The sequence below is a fragment of the Miniopterus natalensis genome, chromosome 20, assembly GCF_054644295.1.
Source record: "Miniopterus natalensis isolate mMinNat1 chromosome 20, mMinNat1.hap1, whole genome shotgun sequence".
In the NCBI taxonomy this organism is placed as follows: domain Eukaryota; kingdom Metazoa; phylum Chordata; class Mammalia; order Chiroptera; family Miniopteridae; genus Miniopterus; species Miniopterus natalensis.
In genome coordinates this window covers 17,345,455-17,365,757 of record NC_142100.1, presented here as the reverse complement: position 1 = coordinate 17,365,757, position 20,303 = coordinate 17,345,455, and the positions used below count along the sequence as shown (strand labels likewise).

Genomic DNA, 20,303 nt, shown 5'->3' with positions numbered 1-20,303 from the left:
AGGATTGGTTTCCTTCTTTATGAAATACTTCCCTTGGAAGTTTTTAGATACAGGGACCTGGTTGTAATGAACTCTGTTTAGTTTTATCTAAATACTTATACAACTGTGGAATTTTCTAGTCCTCCAAGTATAATCACAGAAGATCAGAAGCATTTAGCATCTAAATAACCACCCACTAGCAAGTACCTAGTGCCTTGGGGCTGGAGAAACGTGCATGCAGGTTGGCTCCACTGTGCGCTCTCTCTGGCTCTCTTCCTGGTAAAAGTGAGGGTCCAGTGTATTTATAAGGATAAACCTCCAGAGAGAGATACAGGCTCATTAATGACACAGCAAAGACATCTAGAAAGTGTGATTTGTGTATAGAAAATGATTCAGATACAGCACTTAAAACCGAGGGAACTCATGCTTTAATAGACACTGAAATCACAAAGGAAGGCCAAGTGCCTTAGCAATCTCAATAAAAATATGAAGTTCTTTTTACATGATAAATTTCATAATATAAAAAGTTTAATGCCATCTGGAAACTGTAATTTACAAAAATGTCCACATAGGCCAAAGATGGCTAACTCTGCATACAAGGGGTGTGAGTGCCAAGTGGGGAAGGGGTCTGAGGAAGGGAGAGGTGACCCCATGTGTCCTTTACATGGAACATCTTTGAAGGTTCTGGCACAAACAAGGGCCCAGTTCACAAACTACATGTACAATCATTTTAGATAAAACAACAAAATATGTGATGAAATATTATACAGTTTTCACTTTCTGCCTACTTATTAAAAGCAAACCAGATTACTGTGTGGTATTTTTTCCAGCCTGAACTGAAACTAACAAAGTGACAATTCTTGTGATGGGAGGTGGCGGGACAGGCAGGCACCATACTGAGACTTGCTACTGTGATCACCTACTGAGTCACTGGGACAGACAAGGTCAGGATAGGGACAGTATGTGCAGCACCTGGTCTCCTGCTGAGACCCAGCAAGTATCAGTGTGGACCATTTTTTTCAAATGGGATGGATGTGAGATTTTTTTCATTCTACTACACACTAATGTGAATCAAAATTAAATTTTAGTATCCAATTGTATCTAGGTATTTTGACATAGTTAAAACTGGCAAAGTAGTTGAGTAGTTCACTGGTGAGAATTAAGATAGTCTACTACTACCTTGCTTTGTGGTCATACCAAAGTTTCTAGGAAAGGGAGATTTTATTGCTTGTGTTCAGTATATTTGCATCTGATGGAGTACAGTAGGGGCAGGGCATTCCAGTTTCCTGAGCTGAAAAAGAATTGCATCTGATGGTATCTGCATATGGAGTAGGAAAAATATTTTTGTAAATTTTACCCACATCCAAAGTGAAACAAAGGGCCAAAGACTATAGACGTGTCCTTCGCTTCTATCCATGTGGCTCAGGGTTCTCATGCATACCAATCAATTTTGTCCATAACCTGACACTCACTTCCCCTAGATTGTAGAAACAACACATTATTCTAATTGTGTTTTCTGTTATTTATACCAGGAGTCAGCAAACTTTCTTAAAAGACCAGGTATTTAGATATTTTAGGCTTTGTGGGCCAAGAGGCAAAATCAAGATTATTATGTAGGTATTTAAATAACCATTAAAATGTAAAATTCATTCCTAGCTCATGGCTATAAAAAAACCACATCTCCACCCGGCCTGGCGTGGCTCAGTGGTTGAGCATCGACCTAGGATCCAGGAGATCGGGGTTCGATTCCCAGTCAGGGCACTTGCCCAGGTTGCAGGCTAGGCAGCCGATCAATGACTCTCTCATCATTGATGTTTCTATCTCTCTCTCCCCCCTCCTTTCCTCTCTCTGAAATTAATAAAGATATGTTTAAAAAAAAAACACCAAAAAAAAACCACACCTCTGACCAGATTTAGCCTGTGGGTTGTAGTTTGCCAATTCCTGATCTGTACAAAGAAATCTGTGAATTATACAATCTCACATAATTTTTAAGTGCATACTTTTTTCAGTGTAGCCTGAAAATTTCACTCTAATTTTACATCCATTTCACTCATGTAGAAAATACCAAGACTGACAATAAACATAAAGAAGTGATGACTCTACCGTGATTTTTAATTTGGTCCTATTATTTTATCGTCTTAGCTTTCCTTCATTGAAGCTTATATCTAGAACAGAAACACACACATACCATTTGGCTTTTCAACATGAGACTTATAACAACAATGTACGTAGGACTAAAACCAGGTTAGGGTCCACAAATCCTCCTAGCTGGCTTGATAACCCTGGGAAGCGGTCTGGTGGTGGAGGGCATGTGCTAGAGGTGGGCAAATGGGGCAGCACTCTCGTCCTCACAGACGGAGCACAGACCCCAGGCCTTTCCTCCAGGGCTCCTTGGCACTTGGGAAAGAGGCTGAGGCTGAGATTTGCTGGGAAAGGAACAGCCCAACTATCTACGAATGGATTCAGAAATTTACTGTGAGGTTCAGTCTTCATTATTGAGGACCTCATTTTGCTATCTAATGCACAGTGCTATAAACTTGGCTTTCATTTGCTACACTAGTACTTTTATTACCATTTATTTTTTTCCCTATAAAGACAACCTCATAATTGCTTGCTTGCTTTATAAAGTATTTCTCTTCCAGTGTTACATCAGGGTTAAAATGGGACATCCTTGTTGTTTGCTTTTGTCAGCATGACTATTGGGTTAAGTGCAAAAACCTCTATGGCATGGCAGAGAAGAGCACAAATTGAATAAATATTATCCATTCCTCTTTCCAGAGAACACTGAGGAACAGGGCGAGTGGTCAGTGTATGTTTATAAAGCAAGATCTACCCAAGGTTAAAAACTCTCCCTTGTGGGTCTTGATGTTAGTGTCCCTCCTGCCAGGCTGCTCATGTTCACTCCCTGTATTGCTGGTGTCCTGGGCCAAGCCCACCTTTGTGTGATATACATATACCCTCACAGTGAGGATAGCAGGCTTTTCATTTTAGAATAACCTAAGAGAGGCTTCTTTAAATTCTCCACCTAAACTTAGTACTAATGTGATTTTCAGCATTTCATTTCTTTATTCAGATGTGTTAATGGTTACCCCTCCCTAGACTATTCTTTCGTCTCCTCCCAGCTGGCAAAACTTTTCAGTGCCCTGTCACAGCTGTAGGAAAAGTCCACCTTTGTTTTCTGTGACAGTACTTTCAGGGATATCTGTTTCTCCCTATTCAATATTTGGATGTAAATCCTAGCAAAGGCCCCATTTCTCAGGCTATGGACATTAAAGCCTTCTGTGGGAAGGGAAGGGGCTTGTCCTTCAGACGCAGGAGCAAGGGGAGCTGGTCACGGCTAAGATTAGGGTCCCTGTGTAGCTCACAGACCCGGGGTGCTGGAATTGTGGGAACCTGCCAACAGAGTTAGAAGTGGTTTTAGAGGCCTGGAGATGGGAAAAGAGAAAAAAATTAAGCAGCTAATAAAGGGAATAGGAGCTGGAAGGCTAGATTCTGGTTAAATCTAGTTAGCCAGAGGATTTTTGTTTGTTTGTTTCCTATAAGGAAATAATAATTTCAGTCTTTCCATCCCAAAGTTTGATAATTACTTATTGATGACTATTCAAAATTTGATATTTTAAAAAACTTTTTGAGCTTTAAAAAATAACAGCTATAAATGCAAAGTACTATTGATAATAAAACCAAGTTGTTTATCCATGTACAAAAAAGGTCAGTAACGTTTTAAAAGCACAAAGTTGCATTTTAAATCACAATTGCATAGTTCTAAAATGCCTGGATCCGAGTTACATAAATTTTTTAAGAAAATTCAAGTTTGGTTGACAGTGGGCCCCAAGGACATTTGTAGAGCTCGACAAAGCTGAGTTCAGGATGGAAGCACTGTTTCGATGTGAATTATTGCATTGTTACCGTGATATTACAATATCATGAGACCAAAATTGCTATATTTTAATTTCAAATCATTGGCATTTTTAAAACCATTATTCTGTTTTTGGCTAATATAACATTTTCATGTAGAATTCAAGTTAGAGAGATTTTATATATCCCACCCCCAACCAGCACCTGAAAGCCTTAAAAAAGCCTATTTGAATTTCTGTGTATAAAAGGTACTGCATATATACCTCTTAGCAAAATATGTGCTCCTTTTCCTCTCCCCACCCCAGAACCATGACCATTTTTAATACAAAAATCCTGTTGAAGAATCATGTCAAAGATGAGAAGCAGAGAGTTCAAAGGTAAACATTTGGTGAAGTGTGTAGGAAATTCCATGAGCCTCCTGTACCAATCCCACAGAAGTCCTGGATTTTGGTAAATCTGGCCCCGAGTCCCAGAGAAGCCACCAGCTGTGTTGTGTGGTGGTGTCTGGGCATGGTAATGCCCCTTGCCTGGAGTGCACCCTTCGTGAGGTGGCTGGTGGCTTTGTGGGGTGACTGCACTCAGACAAGGGAGTAGGCCGAGTGAACAACAGATCCTCTGCAAGGCTGCTGCACTCTGAGTCACTGGGCATAAAGATGCTTTAGCATTTGGAGGAAGGAAAAAATCTTCCTGGGGACAGAAACTTGTAGCCGTTTCCAGAAGGAAGTCTCAAAGGGCGTGTGGGAGCTGCAGCAGGAGGGCTGGCGGGCAGTGGCAGCGTGCTCAACGTGGTGGTCTCACTGTGCCAGTGTCCATTGGGAGGGGCTTTTTGTGGTGTTTCTCCGTGTTGTTGCAAAGACAGCTCCTTGAGCTCAAGCTTGTCTACTCCTTCCTCCTTCTTGTTGTGCCGAGGTGACAGATTTAATAGACTGAGGACATCTCTTTTGGAAGTCATCGTTCCAGGGGTCCCCCGGAATATTTTCATGGGTCCTGTGGAATGCTGGGGTGTACTCTGCCAGAACATCTTCAGGTTGTGCACAGCCTGCACCTTTTCATCAATGGCTGCCATTTTCAGTTTGTCTATGTCGGGAGCATCAGCTGGACTTGAGCGAGCGGAACCAGCTGAGGAATAGGAGAGAGCTGGGGACGGTGCACTACCAGCAGGAGAGTGATGGCCTGAGCTTGGGGACATGTTCCTTGGTGATTTGGAAATGTGGGCACTGTAAGGAGAGCTGGGATACTTCAGTTTGAAGAGAGGCTGGTCAGTCAGGGAAGTCTGGGAGTCAGAGCCAGGGGATGGCCGGCCGCTGTGCTGGCTCGGGCTGTCTTTGATGGACGCCTCCGAGGTGGTGGGGCTGCTATATCCTGAACTCACCTTGGGCAGGGATGAGCTTCTGGCTGGGGGCTTTGGTTTAACAGTAATTGGTGATGGCTGACTCTTCTGATGGGAGAGGGTAGGCCTGCTGAACGCACTTGTTTCTGACGCTCTGAAGATGGCAGCGTTATTTGGCATGGAAATGCCATCTTCTGGGTTGTTACTGGTCTGACTGCCGCCCCTTTGAAGACGCTCCACTGCAATAAGATGACTTTGTGTCTCCTCTAGAATTTTCTGGGCCAACTCTTGTGGATCAAGCTTTGGGTTGCTTTCTTCTTGGGATTTCACGGTACTGTCTGTTTCTGTGCTAGACTGGTCTGATTCTCCCGTATCTGAACTTGCTAGTTTTCCAACCTTTTGGAAGGGTGAGTTTGGGCTGGGAATCAGAGTCATTTTAACTGGAGAATTTGGAGTGCTTATGCTCCCTTTGGAGCTTATTGAAACTTTCACACCTCCAGTTGTACCTCCTCGGGATTGTTTGTGATCTGGTGAGAAGCCTGTCTTTCTGTTTTCTTGGTAAGCTGTCAAAGGCTCAGTGCTGATGATGGAAAACCCTTCATATTCTTCTTCTTCTTTGCTGCCTGCAGGGCGGGTCTGGGGGGACAGCTGGCTCCGAGGCAGGGTGGATCGCTGTGGGTAAGCATTCTTGGACCTGTCGTAGTCCTGCCGTCCTCGGGGGCCCCCCCCTTCTGACCCACTCTCAGGCTTAGAGACAAAGCTCATTGAGGAGGCAATGGAGCTCAGACTGTACACAGAGATGGCGTCCGAGGCGATGCTCTCTGCACCGGTGGGTGAGAAGGGAGGGTGCTGGTAGCCCAAGGGCAGGGCATTGGAGACAGACTGGGCCGAGGCCAGGGACTCCAGGGAAGATGAGCTGTCAAGGCTGAGGCGCTTGGGCAGCTCTGTAGAATCTAAGACAAAACGTATGCGCCCAGAGGGCAGTTAGAATTCTACATGGTTTTGATTTTTCTTCTTTATATGCATAGAAGCTAGCAGAGAATTATACAACTGCTACTTATATACAACTTGAACTCATCTTATAATCCTGAGAAACACAGTCCTATTAGAAAAAGGAAATCTTTTCTTTTTCTGTCTCCTAGGGACAGAAACACCCTAGGAGACCCTGCAGCCCTGCAGCTGACCACCATGCACTCTCCACTCTGCCCCCTATCTCTTAGGACCCCACATCTGCTCCTGCTCTGACTGGAGCCTTTGGGCAATCTGTGATGTCCCCGTCCTAGAACCAAACCCACCATCCCTCCAGCTCCAGCCCCATCACTGCACATTCCAGCAGCCTCCTCAGGAGTCACTCTCCACAGTCTCTCTTCCCACTTTGTCTTCCCAGCTCCATTCAGGCTTTTGTCCTCCCAGTTCTTGTAAAGGTCACCAGTGATGTCCATGCTACCACATCAGTGTTCACAGTTCAGTTCTGCATAGTCAGTGGCACCCTGCCTTCTATGATGGCTCCTTCTCAGACCCCTCCTCATCTTTGTGACCTCTGAACCCCGGTGTGCTCACCGGACTCAGCCCTCTTCCCCTTGGACCTGTATGATGCCCCATGGTATTATCTCCACCATGGCTTCTCCCTGAACTCCAAACTCGTATAACCAGCTGCCTATGTAGGTGCCTAACGGATACTTCAAAACTGAGTAGTATGTCCACCCTGGCTGGGTGGCTCAGTTGGTTGGAGCATCGTCCTGGACACCAAAAGGTTGCAGGTTCAATTCCCGGTCAGGGCACATACCTAGGTTGTAGGTTTGATCCCCAGTTGGGACGTGTATTGGAGGCAACTAATCGATGTTTCTCTCTCAAATCAATAAAAACACATATCCTCGGGCGAGGATTAAAAACAAAATGAAACTGAGTATGTCCAAGGTGAAACTCAAACTCATTCCTTCTGCCACTTTCAAGGTTTTAGCAAAAGGTAGTCCCTTCTGGCAGCTGTTCCAAAATACAGGGTACCTATCACTTTTGATCCTCTCTTTCTGTCTGACACACATTCTTCAGCAGACCCTGTTGGTTCTGCCTTCAAACCATGGCTACCCTCTGCGCCAGCATTTTGTCTTCATGCTGCAGCCAGTTTGGTCCTTTTAGTATATGTGCTGCCGAAGCAAGCACCAGTTTGGCTCTTTGAGAAGGGCAGGCAGGCAGGCAGGTGTCCCTCCCAGGCCTGAGTGACCTGAGCACCGCTCCTCCCTATTCTGTCTGCTCTGCAGCCACCCTCTCACGTTCTAGTCTCGTATATTCTGCTTGTTTTCTTCATAGCACTTGGCAGCACCTCACCTAATACAGGACATGTATTTTAACTGTACTTTCCATGAGAGCAGAGAGTTTTTGTTTATGGCTCTTGAACAATCCCTAACACATACACACACAAAAACACTTCACCACATTTCTTTCCCCTTCCCAAAATGTTGCTAGGTGGGCTTGTGTCTGACCCCAGGGGCACTGGGCAGAGCTCTTACCGAAAAGGGCGAGTAGGGACTGGAGTGCAAAGTGCATGGTTCTTCGACTGGCTTGTTTCCCGGTTTTCAGGATTACTTCCTCCTGACCAACTTCACAGAGATCGAAACCTAGAGGAACAAAGGGTATAAACATCTGCTTCCTTAGGGAAGATTCCATAAGCTGAAAAGGATGAGAGTTGTAGGGTTCCTCATACAGTGTCATGGGAACCCCCACAGGCCCCTCAGCAAGTGCCCCACCTGGGGCTCCCTTTGCCCCTTCATAGAGCACGCTGCTTTCCTGCCTGAATTCCCTTCTTGAGAGCTGAGGGTTGGAATTAGTAGTAAGGCTCATTAACATGTTTTCTCCATTCTTTTGTAGAACCGTCCACTTAAGGGAGTCTGTCCAGGACAAAAACTGGCCACTGTCTTTGGCTTTGGGTCCAATATGTAAAGCTGGTGTGTGGGACGGTGGAAGCTTCTCAAGGGTAAGGACGATGTCTTCAGACGTGCTCAGTGTCCACCACTGAGGGCTTTGGAATGAGCTGTCTGCGATGGTGGAGAATCTGCTATCTTGGCTGAACCACCCTGCAGGGACTCCACTCTGCCAAAGGCCAGGAGGGGCTCCTCCCTAAGTCTAGGGGTTTTACTGAGACTTGGAACAGGCACAACAAAGGGTGTGAGCCTCCGGAGCCAGAGGCTGGCTAATGAGTTATTGCCACAGCGCTCAGACTTATTAAGAGATGTTGCAGAGGCACCCAGTACATCGCCCCAGGAGGAACTCAGGAGGAAGAAGCCAAACACCCTGTGATTAAGGGCTGTGTCCACAGAAAGGCACCACCAAGCAAGAAGGTAGGGCCTGAAGAATCTTTACTCAGCCTCCTCAGCAGATCACTAAGCTCCACTTGAAACCGCACAAACACTTGGTGCTGAAGGCTGAGTTACAGGCCCTGTGATACCAGGCCCTTCCCCTCCTCTGATCTCACAATGTTCCAGTGACAGGGATCTGTCCTTTGTAATGCTGCCATGTCGGCATGCTATGCATTTCATGGCAGAGTAGCTACTAAAGGAGAAATCTGTCCATGTCTATATTTTATTCTTCCTGAAGGGCTCTGACACTGGTGTGACACTGTCTTTCCTTTGAGAATTAGGGTTACTCAAGGAGTCACCATTCTGGTTGCTATGGAACATTCTCCTCTCTGAATCCAAACAGTGCCTGAAAGCAACAGGGATGTCTCAGAGAACTCAGCATTTAAAAACAAATTAATGTAAATGTAATGTATTAATTTGCAAAGAAACCTCTACTTTTGCCAAAATAATTTAATTGGTTGCTCCAATAGAACTGAGTCCTCTAAAGAACAGACAGCCCTGTGATGGGTTGTGATGGCATGTGCTTAAAGTCGAGGGCCGGAAAGGGGGCGTCTCGTGGGGCCTTGGAGCCCTTGGAATGAGAGCCACCTCTCTAGATGCCTGGCCTGCAGAGACTCCTCACTTCCTCCCTCGCAATCTCAGTCCAGAGAATTTGAAAATTATAAGTATGTGCATAGCGACTGACCCCTTGAGTATCAGTGGAATTTGGAAAGTACAGAGAAGTAGAGGAACATCAGTGAAAATGACCCACAACCCCAGGACCAGAGAGCCAGTGACAGACCTGGCAAAGGGCATCAAAACATCCACTTCACAGGTGAGGAGGGCTCGCTCGGTCACACCCACACCCAAGGGAGACTTATGTCCTGTGTGAGGAAGAGCTTTTCCTTTATAAAGAAAGGTCTTAGCTTCATCTTCTCACCTCACCTGTGTCACTGCCCCAACACTAGCCCTACAGCCTGTCATGGAAGTGAAAAGAGATGCATCCTGGGTATAGACCTGGCCTTTCTCACTCTTGCTCCATTTGCTACTGACCACTTTTACTTAGATATAAATTTACTATGTTTACACCAAGAAGACTGCTTTAAGTCCACAGGAAAACAAATAGTACAAATCATAAAGGACAATAAAGTGTCGGTTCACAGGGGATGTAGCGGCAGGGGCTTTGTGGGTCAAAAACAAATGGAGCCAGCACTAAGTTGAGGTGGGCTGGGAAAGGTCATCTACAAAATGGGTTAGAAAAGATGGTCCAATATTGAATACCTGGGCCTCACAGCAGAAGAAAAATTCTTTAAGGATTTGCTGCCCTGCCATGTCTGATGGCTGGTCCCTGTAACAGTGAATTCAGGCTGTGTCATCCTCCAAAGGTTCTCCATCTCTCAGGTTAAAAACCAGAGGTCTTCCCATGTCCTCTCGGCCCCCCAGATCTGCCCCATTCCCCCCCAAGGCCAATCACTAGGACTTGGATGCTTGCTTCTGTTACGGTGCACCTCACCTTCTAAGGTGCCTCCCTTAGATTAGGTAGTTACTGTCTGTTCGTCTTCCCCACTAGAATGAAAACTCTAAGAGGGCAGGGCCTTTTGTCCTTTGCTCACTGCTGCATCCCCAGTGCCTAGAACACTGCCTAGCACATAACAAGTGTTTGAAAAAAGCTATGGTGTGAATGGCTCCCAAGCAAGTTACACAGGCACTCGAGCGAAGCAGGAGAGCAGCCTATAGGCTCCATGGAGTTATGTCAGGAGCTGCCCCAGCAGAATCACAGTGTTAAAAAATGAAAAGTGAGCATCCTGGATTGAACAAGGATCGTGTACATGCAGTTCTAGGTCCCCACAGTCAAATCTAAGTGGTTTCAATAGTATCCGTTCTCCCGGTTTCCAGTAGAGAGTGATAGAAAACAAATTAAAACCATTGTTTTATGACTCTTTTCTTAACTTTTAATCACAGCCTGACTCCCAACAATACTGAATCTAGCAGATTCATATTCAAATGATGACTACAAATGAGAAACATGAAGTCATAATATAAGGGAAATGGGACAAAGCTGGGGGGCCATTTGGGAATTGTACTAAAGCATTAGAACCTCTGAGGAAACTATTTTTGAGTAATAAAATATCTAAGAAGATAGAAAACCCCTAAGAGTCTACCAACTTTACCCAACAGAAATTAGGAGAAAAGTAGATTTTTTAAAAATGGAACTAAAGAAACCAATGAAGTCTGTCCTACCTAGAGCCGCCAGGAATTCGTGACATCCCGGGAGCCGCCACAGCTGGACGCTGATGGAGACTTGAATGGGAGCCGACGCAAAGTCCTGTTCCTTCTCGCAGGCCTGCAGCTGGACCAGCACCTGGTGGAGCTGAGTAAGGGGGAGCATGTGAGTTCTTGCTCCTTCCCAACATTTACTTCCCCTCCGGCCCACCTGTTATTCTTGTGTCACCTGTATTGTCATCACTAATGACCTTACATGTGTATAGCATATGAAATTCTCTGTATAGTGCCTTCATGCCTATTGTCCTCTCTGTGGGAAGCTCAAGGGGCAGTGGGGTGTTAAAGGTCATGGGCTGGCCCACAGTCAGGGTTTCTGCTTCCAGCCTCACGTCTTCCCTTGAGCACACTCACTGTGGGGCTATTGAATGCAAGAAAGGGGCTTGGGGCCTAGAAGAGGGGTGGGTCATAGGCCTGGTCATCTCCCTCTTTTGTTTATTTAATTACAATCATCCGTATGATTTTGAGGTAAATGGTGAAGAGGAATCCCAGGTTACTCTCTAGAGCCTCAGCACTCAACCCACAGGACCCACTGAAGTGCCCTGGTGTTTCAGATTTCCTGACTATGAACACTACTCAGGGGTCTCGTGTGGGCTCACAGTGTCACTCACTTAAAGGGGATTCTGCCCCTGCTGTTCCGATGGAACTGAAAGGTCAAATCAAGAACACAAGAGGGTTGAGCAGGAAAGGGAGCCAGAGCAGAGGAAGGGGATGGACCATCTGAGCCAGTGGCACTGGTCATCCCAGCCCGAGCGCGTGTTGGCATGTGCACGTGTGCACTGAGCTCAGAACATGCCAAGGGGACCTCGGGGGTGGGTGGGTTGAGGGGCTCACCTGACAACAGTTGCTACTTAAAGTAGTACTCACCATTCCAACCATATTTTTAACAGCCTTCGGCCAGCAGATTATAAGAAAAAGAAAGAAAGAGAGAGAAAGAAGACAGTTTAGACTCAAGCACAGGTTGTTATGCAACACGAGCTGATCACTGCTTTAGGAAGCGCCACACCAGGCCCGCGGCTCTGACCGGGAGGGGAGAGGAGCAAGAGTCAGCAGGGACACACAGGAAAATGAACAGCCACACCCAGGCCAGAAGCACTCCGGGGTCAAGGGGCTGAGGGTCAGCCAGGTCCTGCCCTTCCTTGCCAGGAGAGGAGCAGGGCAGGCCAGACTCAAGTGGGAAGGGGCACAGCGGGTATGAATAGGCCATTCTGTAAACCAAAGTCCATAGTTCCAGTGACTCAGGAAATGTCTACCATCCACCAGCCACAGTGGTCAGCCCAGGACACTTCCGTGGGGCCAGGCAGGATATCAGGTGGAAAGTCCCTATACTGCCACCAAAGGCAAGAAATTAAGCAACTGGCTTTTTAGACTCTCAGTCTTGTGCTGCAAGTGTAATTCTCACTTTCTCTTTTTGTAGAGCATAGGCTTCTAGCCCACCTGGGTTCATTTTCACATGCAACATTCCAGAAGTGTCATCCTGATTCTATTCAAAAGCAGATGTAACACACTTATTACAAAATGAGTAGGCGCTTAACAAAGGAGCCAGATCACTGAGCTATGTTCAAATCCAGGCTGGAAGCAACCCCAGGTATGTCAAAACTCCAGGCACCACTCAGGTTTTCAGAGGTTAATCCTAGATGGAGGAGCTTGATTTCCACATAGAAATATTTCTGCTTAAAATGATATCTGCTGATAAATATATAATATTTTTGTTTTTTTCAAATTATTACACAAGGATGACCAGAGAAAACTGCTCCGTGCTCTTCAGCGGTTGCTACTCCCTCCAGAAGCCCTCACACATGGCTGTCATGCTGGGGCATGTGCCAGATCCTCTGGCCAGTAGGAAGATCAGAAGCTCTGAGACCAAGTTGGGAAGGGCCTACATGGTGCAGAGAGTTAGAATCCTCCAGATACATTAGATCTATATTTTCTTAAAAGAAAGCACATTTTTAAACACCTGGTAAGTGGTATCTTGAAATAGAGTTGTGTGGGGTCACTGCTGTGCCTTAGTGGCTATTTTGTTTCAAGTGGAGTTCATACTTTGATCTGAGAGTAAGTACTGGAACACCTGTAGCCAGGCTGGCCCTATACCTGCTGGCTTAGGGAAGGTGGCTGTTTAACACTTGTCAGTCAGCAGAAAAACTGGTGGGTGGGATGACAAGGTGAAGGAGGCCACTGAATGGAGAGTTCAGGAAGTGCCCTGAGATTACAGGTGACAGCAGCCCCTTAAGTGTCCTCTGAAGGCCCTAAAGTTCTTGGGACCTAGTTCCCCTGTGTCTAGCATGTGCTGGGGAGAGATATTCTCTTTACTCCCATCTTTTGCCTTTTCCTTCTAATCACAAAGGCTGAAAAGAGCAATGAGACTGTATTACTTGCAGGTTCCTACTTAGGGCCAAGTCACTCTCTTTCCAACTGGACACAGCCCTCAGGCCTGGGCTCAGCCGTCTTGGCTTGACTCACCCGGCTGATGAGCTGCTCGCCCGTCTCTGAGGCAGTGATGAGCTTGCAGAGGGCTTGGAGGGCAGGGTTGGGAAGACCTAAACCAAGAAGGAGATGGATGTTATCCAGAGGAACCTCTGCACCCACAGTCCTGCTGCCTTCCCAGGAGAAAAAGCCCCAAATGCTCAGCTTTGGTGGTCTTCAGGCAGCCAGACCTGTACATCCATGTCGATTTAGCAGAGAATGGTCTCCAAGAAAGGTAGGTGGGGTCAGGTGGCAGTCCTGACCCTGCTGCAGTCCTCCAGGTGCACAGTCACATTCCCAGGACCCCATCTCAGCTGCTGAGGCAACATCACCCCTCTGAGTGATGCACAAAGGACAGCCCTGAGCTTCTGCACCCCGCTTCACCTTGGAGAGGCTGCATGGCTCTTAGATCTGAAGTTGCTGATTAAATAATAGCAGCTGCTGTTTGCCCAGCATTACCTCATGTCACCCAGGAAGAGGCAGAGCCAGGGAAGCATCCGCTATGCAAAGAATGCCTCGCCATTACAGATAAAAAGATCAAGTCAAGAGCACTGGTTTCCTCCAAGTCGGAAGTCTGGGCGTGGGGCTCTACCGTTTCTCAGGACACTCTCCTTCCCAGCTATGAGATCCAGCAACCTCGTGAGTACACGGGCCACAGCTCCCACCCCTCTGCCCATGCAGTCAGCCAGCCCCTCCTGCCCTGCCCGAGGCTCACCCAGCAGGGACTGGATGGTGCTGCTGCACTGCTGCAGCCGGTCGCCTGGGTCGGAGGTTGGGAAGAAGACGGCTGCAGGCAAGCCACTGGCTGGGGGGTCCAACCGGAAGCCCACAGCGGTGAGGAGGGCCTGCCAGCCGGGGATGCCACCCACTTTGTTCTCCACACTCTGCTGGGATGTGTACATGGCGTTGCGCTGCCCGTTCTGAATGCGCTGCAGGGACTTCTCCACCTGGAAGGGGAAGGGGGAGTGAGGCGCTGCTCTGCTCAGGGGCAGCCCTGGTTCTCCAAGTGGCTTTGGGGAACAAAACGCCTCATGTATGAAGCTAGTGTAGGGCACCGTGCCCTGAGGACCATGACACTGCAGCTACATAAGGCTTGGCTTCTTGCAAGGGAGGGCACAGAGGGAAGAGATGCTATAATCAGAGCCAGCAAAGGCTGGTGCAACAAGGAGTTCTGCCCCTCCCCTAACCCTCCACCGCCTGTTCCAGGCCCTCCTCCACAGACACTAAAGTGATTTGTCTGAAAGCCAATCTCAAGTCAGGGGCCTGCCCAAACTATGCATGGCTCCCCATGACTACGATAAACTCTCAGACCTTCAAGACCCCCATCCACTGTCCCATACACCAAGCAATGCCCCTCCCGGGGCCTTGACTGGCAGTACCCGTCCTTCCTCATACAACTCCTCCTTCACCCCACAGCACTGGCCTCCAGAACCTGCACCTCCTCTTCCGTGATCAAGTGGCCCTCCCCCCTTTCAGGACCTAACCTGGTGCCTGGGACACATGGGCTGAATCCATCAAGTAACTACTATGTTAACTTTCTCCATGAGCCCACCACAGCACTCCCAACTGCCTCAGGGCTTCCCCTGCCAGCTGCTAGAGAACTTTAGTCCATCCTGAAATGCTGTGTGCCCTGCGGCACATGTGCCATCACTGGAGGGACAGAAAAATCATTCCAAGATGTCACCTGACACTTTATTATTACAGTGAAATATTCTGATGCTGGAGGTTGACATCATAGGCTGCAAGAAATGAGTGTTCCTGGGCAAGACGACCAGCTAGCTGGCTGTCCATCAGGCTGGGCAGGCCTTGGAGACACTGCACACTCAGAATGATTAAAAGGACATAAGGGCTGGTGAACTTGACCTATGGCCCTGTAGTCACACCAGATAAAGCCAAGAACAGAAAGCCTTAAATGTGCCTGAGGAGCCTCAAGGCCAAATGGGAAGCAGCTGAGAAGCCTGGCTCTTGCTCCACAACTTGGCCAGAGAGAAGCAAGCCAAACAGGGCAGTTATCTAAGAAAAGCAGTCTGGGCCCGGCCGGGCGTGGCTCAGCGGTTGAGCGTCAACCTGGGATCCAGGCGATCGGGGTTCGGTTCCCGGTCAGGCCACATGCGCGGGCTCGATCAATGACTCTGTCATCATTGATGTTTCCATCTCTCTCCCTCTCCTGTCCTCTCTTTGAAATCAATAAAGATGTATTAAAAAAAAAAAAAAAAAAAGTCTGGGAGCTGCTGCAAGGAGGAGGGTGATGGAGTGACAGGGACCTGGGAAGGGCCCCAGTGCTGAGCAACGTAAGGGCTCTGCACAGTTTCCCGGTGCAGGTAAGTTTTCAAGGCATGTGGGCACATCTACCCTGGAGCAGGCAGGTGGGCTACCTTAAGTCTGGCCTGAGAGCTGTCAGAAGTTTCCAGGTTACACATGCCCACCTAGATCCCAGCCTCCAGACTCTAAACTTCCCATTCCCAGGGCCTGTGTGAAGCACTTCCCTGGGCCCACCCTCCTGAGCACGAACAGAACCCTCATGCACATGTCTGTGAGGTGGCCATGGGGCAGCTGTTTGCATGGGGTTTGGAAAGAGCTTGGATGTGGTGTGGGCCCCTGGGCTGGTCTGTCTTGGGCAGAACTCCAAGGAGGCTAAGAATTCTAAATTATTTGAAACTGCCTTTCAGGTTGTCAAGGTGGAAGGGTGAATCAAGTTTCATGTCACTCTTCCTTGCCATTATAACAAATATATATAAAATGTCATGGGCCCTCTTGGCTGGCCAAGGTCAGGGTCAGGCTTGGACTCTTCCAACTAAACTTAGGGGAAGGACAATGTCATCTGACTATAAATACCATCTCTCGGCTACTGGAACCCTATTGTGTGCCAGCTACTCACCTTTCTAATCCTGGCAATAACCTTGAAAAGTTAAAGTTTGATCCCCACTTCCAGATGAAGAAATAAAGGCGCAGAGCACCAAGGTGACTTGCCCAAAGCCACATGGCCCAGAAATAGCTGTGGTGTGGGCCCCTGCTCCAGATCACTCCTCCCCAGGGTCTTGGTGAGGACTGTTGCAGCCATCTATGTGACATCACACGTTGTGCCCACTGCCTGGACCAACTGGCTTGACCCACACACGTCTGGGGACAATGTCCCCTCCACCTGCTCATGTGCCCTGGTGCTATGGAAACCATTCAGCCTCCCCCTTCTCGTGCATGTCCAGCGGCTTTTCCATGGGAGCCTGGGTAAGGGCTCCCCATCCCCTTACCAGGTGCAGCAGCACTCGCAGGGCATCCCGCGCACGCTCCGGGTGCTGCAGGACCTCAGTGAGGGCCTGGCCAATGAGCGAAGAGGGGCTGTTCAGCTTCACGTCACTCCCAATGAGCATGAACCCTGTGAAGAGCACAGAGGGAACCTCAGAGCCCATCATCACCGCAGCTGGCCAGCTTAGAGACCCTGCCCCCCTGCTCCCAGCCTGGGCTGGTCTCGAGCTCACCTATGCCTCAGTTACCCAGCTAGAAAGGGGGGCCGCCCAGGACAGCTGCTCTATGGGCTGGACTGTGGGATATCTAACTCGCGCAGGGGCAGTCTGTCACCCTTTGGTCCCCTCCCTTTTAAGAACTGAGTGGACAATGCTATTTGCAATGGGAGTTGCTCAGGAAACTCTCTGCTTTCCCACTGTGCCGTTAGCAAAGGCAGGAAAAGGACGTCCTGGGCCCACCAGGGCCCTTCCCTGGCTTGGCCACCATCCCAAGGAATAATCTGCTTTGTTTTCACTGAAATTCCTCTGTGTCTGGTTACATGCCCAGGGACAGAGGGACAGGTATGCTCCACGCCTTGGGGCCACTGGATGAGAGGGCAAGAGAAGGTATTCCTCCAGCTGTAAGAGCAAGCAGACCGAGCCAGGCTGGGAAGATCCGCATGTCCACCAAGACCCCATCCCTCCTCTCAGCACCGCTTCTGTAAGCAGGGCCTGGAGGAGGTACAGACAGAGCAGTCTCCTCAAGCCACCAAGCAACCTTGGGCGAACCTACCCCCAAATAATGAAGGGAAGGGGCTTTCTAAAAGAACAGATGAGCCACGGCTGTTTTTAAGGGTAACAGGACAGCATCATTAAACATCATTTTCCCCAGAACAAAGTGGTGACTTTATCTGTCACTAAAACTAAAAGGCAAAACTACCATGTCCCTAAGCACATTGGGAAGACAGGGAGGGGGCCTGCACAGGGGCAGGGGACCTATCAGGAATAAATGGCCAAGCACGGACCAGGTTCCCACAAAACTTGCAGTATGTTCTGTGCAACTATGCAGGGCCAAAGCCCCTTGTGATTACTGCACTGCATGTAAAACAGACATCGTGTGCTGAGATTTCCGTGATTGCATGGAAACCACTGGCTTCGCCTCTGATTTCTGCATCTGGCAGCAGAAGCAGCTCAGCAATGTAGCCAGGCCCAGACCCTCAGTGCCTACCCACCCGTGAGGTGAGGGCTGCCAAAGAGTAGACCTGTTAGACCAACTAAATGTTTCTCTCCAGCCACAAGAAGAAACAGGAGGGATTCTACATAGTCTTTGGATGCCCTTTTGAAAAATTACTGCAGCTGTGTTGTGCTGGTGATGTAAACAAATGTTCCTGTATATCAACAACACAGCTCATGTGCCTGGCACCAGGCAGCACAGCTCCGCACCCAGGACCCCTGCATTCTTGTTTTCTGGCCGCCCGGGCCTGGGAACACCATGGCTCCACTTCAGGGCTTATCCAACTTTGGAAAATGGCACCAATATCAGCACATGTCAACTGGATTGATTTTGAGAGGAAGAGTAAGTTACTCTTTTGTTCCCAACTTTTAAATATACCCATGGATGGTACATTTTTTGCCATTGAAACAAATTGTAAATATTTGAAAATAGTATATTTGATGTTTCTCTGTTTCTCAAGGTTTAAGACACTGCTTTATGGAGCAGTACTATGGTTATGGCATTGGTGCAGAGTCCTAGGAGGTGTAGGGGCCAATTCTGACAGACCACCACAGACTGAAGGTCATGAGGTGTGTCAGCAAGACCACCCCAGCTGGGTGGAAGGCTGGTGGAAGAATGGCCTCAAGTTGGGTTTGGACTGCAGCCTATCAGGGGGGCCTCCCGCATGGGAGGGTCAACAGGGACCCTGGAGGATGAAGGTCATTATACAGAGCTGAGAGACAGAGTCCCTTGCCCTCCTTCCTGTGACCAGCTGTCACAGGAACATCCTTCCTTCCCCCCGTGCAGAAAGGCCCACTCAGAGCATGCGCTCTTGGCCCTCCAGAATGTGCAGTACCTCACGCATCACGAGACAGTCAACCTACTCCTCAAAGATCGCCTCAGACGTGGACAGGGAGGTATCATCAGCACCGCCACCATCATCCCCATGTTACCACTGAGCTTCAGAGAGGGTTAGTAACCTGTCTCAGGTCACACAGCCTGGACCTGGAGCTAGATCAAACCCAAGTCTTCCGAATACCGAATCTAGGGTCTTTCTACCACACCACTGTTTTCTACAGTCATGGGATTTTACACAAGGGTGCCATAAAATGGGTCATCCAGCAAACACCTCAGGAGGAGTTTTACATTCACACTCCGATGGCAACCTGTTCTGCTGCTCCTTGGTCAAAAACCGATTTTAATACCATGGTAGTAAGACTGATTTGGCAGAGGGCAAGTCTCAGGAAAGGAGGCTCTCTCCCTGAACCTTCCCATGCTGCCTTACCCAGTGCCCCGCCCTGTCCTGCCCACCCCTCCCAGGGGCTGTGAGGAGCGACCTGAGGCCCTGACAGGTGCCAGCTGGTGGCCGTGCTCTCACCTGCCCAATTGGAAGGGTGTGAGAAGGCCTTGCTGCTCTGCACCACCTTCATGGCCTCCCCCAGGGCAGCGCTGGCTTTCAGGCTGTTCAGCAGGGATGAGTAGAAAGCATGGAGAAACATCTTGGAAGCAGCCACAGGCACAGGCCACAAAGACACAAGGACACACTGTGCACCAGCAGCCAGGAAGGCCCGTGTCAACGCAATGACCCCATCGGCTGTGACTTTGCTGTTGGACTCCTGAGAGGAGCCAAGGACCACCAGCTTCACGGGAAGCCGCAGGTCCAGGACGTCGGCCGCCGTGAGCAGCAGCTCCTGCAGGGGTGGGCAGTCCGAAATGCTTTCGCCGTCACTGGTGTCATCCTGCACCCGGAGGGACTCTGGGATTGTGTAGGGATGGCCGAAGGAGCTCTTGCTGCTGGCAGGGTTGCCATCGGCACTGGGCGTGAGGACCAAGGCCGAGAGTTTCCAAGAGATGTGGGTGGCAAAATGGACGCACTCAGCCTGGGTCAGGGCACTCATGACCCGCTCCTTGGTAGCCACACTGCCGACCAGGGGCTGGCAGCCCAGCAGCTCCGACACCATGTAGGCTTCCTCCTCAGCTGATGGCATCGGCCCCCACAGCCACCTGTCCATCACTGCTGAAGGGAGCTTCGGGTTGCCAATGACAGCTGCCATGGACGTGGAGCTGGAGTAGGTAGGTGGGGTCTTCCTCAGGTGAGACTAGGAGGGAGGAAGGACAAGCACACCACCATCAGACCGGCCGGACTTTCCAGAAGCACAGGGACAGTCAGCTCTTCAGTCAGGGCTGGGTCTACCTTGGCTCTACCTGTTCCCCAATAACCTTGTTCACTCTAATTTTCAACAGCCACTGACAAAGGAGCTTCCCGTTTGTCAAACCCCAGGAGGCCTGGGGAGGAGGTACTGACGAGACAGAATGTGTTGGAGGTGAGGGTCTGTGGTGCCTGCCTGACCCTCGTCTCTCACCCCTAAATAAGGGGAAACCCACTCCTGATGAGTCAGGATGTGGGGGTGGCTTTATTTACAAAGCAAGTCAAACTCAGAGGCGACAAGGCCAAATTAAGTCCTTTATAGGCACGGTGTACTGAAAAGATTATAGTTCCCTTCCATTTATGTGCTGCAAAATAAAAACATCAGTGAATTATAAAATCACCATAAAGAAGTCCAACAAAGTTCTGATTTCCTCCCCCATGATGATGCCTTTTGGTGCTTTCTGGGGAAAATCAAGTATTA

The 20,303-nt window shown here is 48.9% G+C and overlaps 1 protein-coding gene across 6 annotated transcripts in view; it reads right to left on the bottom strand.

Moving 5' to 3' along the window:
• Positions 1–384: 384 nt before the first annotated feature.
• The window catches only part of TTC28 (tetratricopeptide repeat domain 28), a 463,353-nt gene continuing 443,434 nt past the window's right edge, over positions 385–20,303 (bottom strand). For 5 of the 6 annotated variants that reach the window (XM_087828508.1, XM_016198630.2, XM_016198629.2 and 2 more), the window contains 8 exons: positions 19,052–19,772; positions 16,488–16,612; positions 13,955–14,186; positions 13,237–13,313; positions 11,644–11,667; positions 10,738–10,867; positions 7,672–7,779; positions 385–6,117 (listed from right to left, as the gene is read on the bottom strand). In XM_087828508.1, coding sequence (XP_087684634.1) covers positions 4,493–6,117; positions 7,672–7,779; positions 10,738–10,867; positions 11,644–11,667; positions 13,237–13,313; positions 13,955–14,186; positions 16,488–16,612; positions 19,052–19,772 — 3,042 coding nt within the window. In that variant the 3' untranslated portion in view covers positions 385–4,492. The remainder of the gene's footprint in view (positions 6,118–7,671; positions 7,780–10,737; positions 10,868–11,643; positions 11,668–13,236; positions 13,314–13,954; positions 14,187–16,487; positions 16,613–19,051; positions 19,773–20,303) is intronic. The other variant, XM_087828509.1, reaches the window with a different exon arrangement.